General features: G+C 50.7%; 1 protein-coding gene across 1 annotated transcript in view; it reads right to left on the reverse strand.

Moving 5' to 3' along the window:
* Positions 1–1443: 1443 nt before the first annotated feature.
* The window catches only part of FA2H (fatty acid 2-hydroxylase), a 29540-nt gene continuing 24505 nt past the window's right edge, over positions 1444–6478 (reverse strand). Inside the window, 3 exon segments of the mRNA XM_012558898.1 lie at positions 1444–1523; positions 2924–3176; positions 4259–4431. Of these exon segments, the coding sequence (XP_012414352.1) occupies positions 1444–1523; positions 2924–3176; positions 4259–4431 (506 nt within the window).

Raw genomic sequence — 6478 nt, forward strand, 5'->3', positions numbered from 1 at the left:
CTACACAATATCAGTGATAAAATCCTCCTCCCTGTTCAATGTTCACCCCCGCCCCACTGCCCTTCCCTAAGTCATAATGTTGTCAGATGAGCAACCACTAACAAGCAGCAACTAATCTTTGTTAGTTTCTTTTCAATGTTTTATTTTTCAAAATATACAATTTATTTACATCTTTATTTCACAAATGTAGTTTTGTATATTTATTCCAAAATCTTTAAATAGCTCCGCAGTAAACATTACAAATCACAGGGTCAAACTGCTTCTCTTTAGTCTTTACACTCATTGAGTTTTTTAAAAAGTTTCAAGTAGTAACTGTTTGGGGGGTAAGAAGGGAACAAAAATATGGCAAAACAATTTTTTTATATAGGATCAACACTGAGGATTAGACAGGGTGGTCTGACCAGCTACTCAGCCTGGGGTCAGATGAAGGGCATCATTTATAAACAAGGCCCTCTTGTGTGCAGAGAGGGTTTTGGTTATGAGGATGTACGGGCAGGACCTCATCTGCAGGGTCTGGGGGTGAGGGGCAGGAGAGCAAAGGCGGGGAGATAAGGCACCATGTGAAGGCTTCTTGTCGGCTTGAGGAGGCACTGGCAGGGAGGGTCCTGAGTGACGTGGGCAGGGGCCACATGGGCCAGGTGGAGGCCAAGAATGGCTGGGGACGGGGTAGGGCTCCCCTTAGAGGAGAGGCCTCTTCAGCCTCTCCTGGGGAAAACCTGTGTGATTCTTGCTGAAACAGCTGGTGATTCCTGAAGAAAGTGCCCGGAGCTCCCATCAGCCTCAAGGCCAATACCCAGCACCTTGGCCCATCTGCACAGGCCGGCGAGTCCAGGGCGGGTGCTGGATGTACTGTTAAGGCATCTGCCGGAACAGCTGGCATCTGTGGTTGGCCGTAGGGGTGGACCAGTGGCCCCTGGCTCTGGTGGTGCCCTGGGAGGCATCATGCTTCTCTTGTGAGAGCTCTTCATCCACCTCAGTATCCGTCTGCCCTCAGGAGGAGCCAAGCTCCCCAAGAAGTCCCAGGAAGGAGGGGAAGGCAGGGCCTCATGTTCCACAGACCTCACTCCTTGATGTGAACATTGGCAGCCCTGCTGCGTTGGGCAGGTGGGCACAGGCCTGGCCCCATGGGTCAGTTTCCTTCATTCCCCTTGGGGTTGCTGTGGTTGGTGGGGCCTGAAGCAGTCCTGTAGGCTGAGGCGCTGGGTAGGGGTGCAGGCAAGGAGGCTGGGATGTTCCCAGAAAGAGCCAGTCCCTGAGGGCCATCTGCCACCAAGTGCACGTGACCTTCCTGTGGTAGGTGAGGAGGTCAGTCCTGCCTCGGGGTCGCCCCAGCACCCTCCAAGAAGCCTGTGCTGCCTGGCCAAGCAAACCTTCTTAGCAGGGGGTGGGGGGTGGGGCAGGGCCGGGGCTGGGCTGAGGGCAGGACAGAGGCACTGGGCGTGGTCACTGCGTCTTCAGGTGAGGTTCCTCAGGGATGAGGGTGTGAAAAAAGTAATCCCACAACTTAGTGCTGATGCCAAATCCTAGAGAAGGAAACAAGTGGATTGGAGATGAGGCTATGTTGAGGGAGTAGGGGGACACATTGGCCGGGGAAAAGCCAGGGCAGGGACCATTTCACATCCCTCTCTGCTGGCAGAAGCCAAGGCAGGGCACCTAGGTGTTTAGTCTCCCAGGGATACACTTTGAAGAAACCCAAATTCCTGATTTGCCTGAGGTCCTGGGCTGGCCTGGCCTGGCCCCTGCCTGCCCCTTGGCCCCTCTCCTCACACTCCAGCCTCCTTCCTCATTTCTGCCAAGCTTACTTTCGCCTCAGGCCTTTGCACCTGTTGCTCCTGGGATGCTCTTTCCCCAGATATCCACATGCTGGCCTCCTCTTCATTCAGGTCTCAGTTCTAACGACATCTCTGCAGTGATGCCTTCCTGGACTGTTTTATCTCCAGTTGTGCTGTCCAATATGGTAGCCACTAGCCACTTGTGGCTACTGAGCACTGGAAATATGGCCAGTGCTATGGAAGAACTATATGTTTAATTTAATTTTGATAATTTAAATTTCAGTATAAAAACTTGTATTTGATTCAGCTAGTGGAAAATTGTAAGGACATTTGGAACAACTTATGTATGTGAATCTACTTTTTTGGCTGTGAATTTTATAAATCTAACTCAGGTATTTCCAATGAAAATTTAGCATCCAGATTAAGATGTTCTGTAAGTACAAAAGGTAGTCTCTAGGGGGCACAAATGGTTAAGCACTCAGCTACTAGCTGAAAGGTTGGTGGTTCAAACCTACCCAGAGGTGCCTCAGAAGACAGGCCTGGCGATCGGCTTCCAAAAGGTCACAGCCTTGAAAACTATGGAGTGCAGTTCTACTCTGCACACGTGAGGTTGCCATGAGTCAGAAGTGACTTGATGGCACAAATAACAACAACACAAGTACAAAACGCACAATGGATTAAGATAGTATAAGAAAAAGAGTGTAAAATAACTTATTAACAATTTTTTTTTACCTTGATTGTATGCTGAAATGATAATATTTTGGAATACTGGATTAAATAAATATATTATTACAATTCATTTTATCCGTTCGTTTTTACTTTTTAATGTGGCTACTAGAAAATTTTAAAATTACACCCATGGCTTGTGTTATATTTTATTGCACAGCGCCAGCCTCCTCCCCCTACCTATATAGTTCCTCCAACATCACCTTGCTTTATTTTCTTTGTGGCACTTGTCAGTGTCTGCAATTATCTTTGTTATTTACTGTTTGCCTTGTGTGTCTGCTTCTGCACCTGCACTCCCCAGCATGGAGGATGGGAGCCCCACGCCTGCCTTGCTGTCTGGGCATCCAGTACCCAGAACAGTGCCTGACCCTGTCAGAGCCCAAAGGTCAGACACCCGGGGAGGCTGGGAGGCGTACAGTCCTCACCTGACTTCTGATGTGCAAAGTGATGCTTGACGTGGTAGGCCTTCATGCTGTACAGGAAGGAGCCCTTGTGCGGCGAGCCAAAGTGCAGGTAGTAGTGAGTCATGTCATAGAGCACGTAGCCCAGGAGGCCCCCGGCGAACACAGTGCCCCCCACCGCCTCTGGCAGGATGAGGCGTAAGAGCGCGTAGAAGAAGGCAATCACCAGAGATGCTGGCACCGGGGGGAAGACCAGGCGGGAGCCATCGAAGGGAGACTGCGGGTAGAGAGGCTTCCATGTCAGAGGGCACCGGGCCTGTCTGTAGTCACAGCAGACCTGACCAGAGAGGCTCCCAGTGGGGGATGGGGTGGAGCAACCCAGACAGTACATGAGGGGCAGCTGCCCATCATGGGGAGACGTGGCACCTTCAGCGGCTTTGGGGAGGACATTGCTCTGGGGCTCTTCAAGGGCAACAAGCCGAGCCCAGAGGCTTAGGACTGGAAGGCAGGTCTATCCAGGGAAGCCGCATCCACCCCGGTGGCATCTCTGCCTCTCCCCCATGTTCTCTGCCTGTCCCAAGGTGTCCCCCAGTGAGCGCCATGCTCTGGACTTCCCCTTACACCTTCTCTCTCCTCAAAGAGGGGTCCTTCTCCTCCAAAATTCTGTCCACTGCTGGGTGTAAATCAGAGAAAATGTGGCAGATGTGATATTTTCCAGGACACCAGCTTAGATGTGCAAAAAAAAAAAAAAATTCCTTACATTGTGGATACTGAAGTGAGATTTTATCTTGGGTTCCCGGTAGCAACTTGATCTAGTCAGTCTGAATGGGTTCAGCCACTCTCAGGGCTGTAGCAGACAATTTAGTAGCCCAGGAGTCTGCATAGACTCAGGAGTCCACAGAACGGGGTGTAACACCCTGGCTGTGCTGGGTGTGGCCTTGGGTGAGTCCCTCAATTTCCCCAAGTCTCAGTTTCCTGTTCTGTGGAATGGAGAGAACTGTAGCGCCTCCCTTAAAAGGAAACTCCACGAGGGCAAGGATTTTTGTCTATCTTGTTCTCAGTTGTGTCTAGACCAGTGCCTGGCACATAGTAGGCACTCAGTGAACATCTTTGAATGAATGAATGAATTGTAGTGAAGATTAAAGGTCATGATTCATGAAATGTACTTGCTGAGCATCTGGTATAAACAACAATGCCCTAAACACACACAGCCCCTCTGTACATGCCTGGTTCAGATTAAGGCTCTCAACTTGCCACCCCTCTGAGCACCATCGAGCACCCTTGGTTTCTCATTGCTTGCACCCCACAACCAGCCACTGGAGAGGTCCGCGGCCCTGGGGGCTATTACATGGCCCTCACCTTGTGGTGTTGACCATGCATGATGAAGTGCAGCATGATGAGGTAACAGCTGTCGCTCGGGGGCTTCATGTGGAACAGAAAGCGGTGGATGAGGTACTCAATGAGGCTCCACAGGAACAGCCCTATCATGAAGAGGCCCAGGAACATGGACTCCGGCACGGTCACTGAGTATTCTACAGGGCAGCAAGGAGAAGCGAGGTCAGGGCAAACAGTCCCTGTGTCCAACTGTGCCTGGGGCCCCAGAGGGCCCCGCCTTACTGCCCCAGTCACCTTGGGAGCTGCTGCACTCGGTTCAGCAGCTTTGGGGCTGGGGCATACTGTTGGGGCCCTTGGGTAAAAATGGGGAGAAGGCTGCGAGAACTGCTCTGGGTAAATGACGGGGCTGCCGGCCAGAGATGTGCTATTTTCCTTAGAGGGGCTGTGGCTGGACACTGGAACCCTCCTCGGGAAGGGTCACCTTGACTTGGTAGGATGGCGCCAGGGGGCAGGGGGCCATCCTTAATAAGTCAGTGGAGCCAGGGGTTGTTGGTGAAGATGTTAATAGCCAGGGGCTGTGGGGCAGGAGGGATAAGGAAACCCCAGTACAGAAACCTCAGTGGACCAGACTTGCAATCATGGCATATGAGCATCCTCTCACCCACCTTCAACCACACCCAATTCTGCCCCCATCCTGCCCCTCAGGAAACAGGTGTGCACCCAGGCATCTGGGCACTGGAGGATCGGAATAATAACCATTTAAAACCAGTTGCCGTCCAGCTGATTCCGACCCATGGTGACCGCATGTGTGTCAGAGTAGAACTATGCACCATAGGGTTTTCAACGGCTGAGTTTTTGGCAGTAGATTGCCAGACCTTTCTTCCTAGTCCATTTTAGTCTGGAAGCTCCGCTGAAACCTGATCAGCATCATAGCAACACGCAAGCCTCCAATGACAGGTGGGTGATGGCTGCACATGAGGTGCACTGGCCAGGAATCAAACATAGGTCTCCTGCATGGAAGGCGAGAATTCTATCACTGAACCACCACTACCCAATAAGAATTAAAAAACCCATTGCCATCAAGTCAATTCCGATTCACAGTGATGCTGTAGGACAGAGCAGAAACTGCCCCATAGGATTTCCAAGGCTGTAAATCCTTATGGAGGCAGACTAACACATCTTTCTCCCACGGAACAGCTGGTGGGTTAGCAGCCAAGCACTTAACCACTGTGCCAGTACACCTGCCCAATAAGAATAATAGTAATAATAACAGCCTATGTGTATTGTGGTGTACCTATGTGGTAGGTACCATTCAAGTGTTTTACTTCATATTTACTCTCATCATAGCCTTGTGAGGGGAGCACGGGTATCGACATATCTTAGGAATGAGGACATGGACGCACAGACAAGTTATGTTACTCGCCAGGCTCGTCCCGCTAGGACGTGCAGAGCCCTCGGTCTCCTCCCAAAGCCCCCATCCCAACCGACCCCTGGGGGCATCTTCAACCTCTCCTCATCTTTACAGCACAGGTCAGGCTCCCACCATAGACTCCATCCCTTCCTGGTGAAATCTACTGGAGAGCTAGGCTAGACTCATGTCTCTACTTTGTGGCTTCCCATTTGCTCCTCAGACTCCTAAAATCTGTCCTCTGTCCCAATTCACCAGAACAGCGAGGGCTATGCAGACTGTATTTCTTGCCAAACTCAAGTATTATTTTATTTTATTGTTGTAGTTTAGATGAAGTTTACATTTCAAGTTAGTCTCCCATACAAAAATTTATACATAGTTATGTGACACTAACTGCTCTCCCCATACTGTGACAGCACACTCCTCCTTTCCATCCCTGATTCTCCATGTCCATTCAACCAGCTCCTAACCCTCTCTGCCTTCCCATCTCACCTCCAGACAGAAGCTGCCTGTTTAGTCTCTTGTATCTACTTGAGCTAAGAGGCACACTCCTCAAGGGTACCCCTTTATGTCCTACACTCCAGTCCAATACCTGTCTGAAGAGTTGGCCTCGGAAATTGTTTTAGTTCTGCGCTGATAGAGAATCCGGAGGCCATGCTTTCTGGGGTTCCTCCAGTCTGGTCTTCTTACTAGAATTTGAGTTCTGCACCCCACCTTTCTCCAGCTCCATCTGGGACTCTCTGTTGCGTTCCTTGTCAGGGCAGTTATTGGTGGTAGCCAGGCACCATCTAGTTCTTCTGGTCTCAGGTTGATGAAGTCTCTGGTTTATGTGGCCC

The sequence above is a fragment of the Trichechus manatus genome, unplaced genomic scaffold (assembly GCF_000243295.1).
Source record: "Trichechus manatus latirostris isolate Lorelei unplaced genomic scaffold, TriManLat1.0 scaffold00194, whole genome shotgun sequence".
NCBI classification, from domain to species: Eukaryota; Metazoa; Chordata; class Mammalia; order Sirenia; family Trichechidae; genus Trichechus; species Trichechus manatus.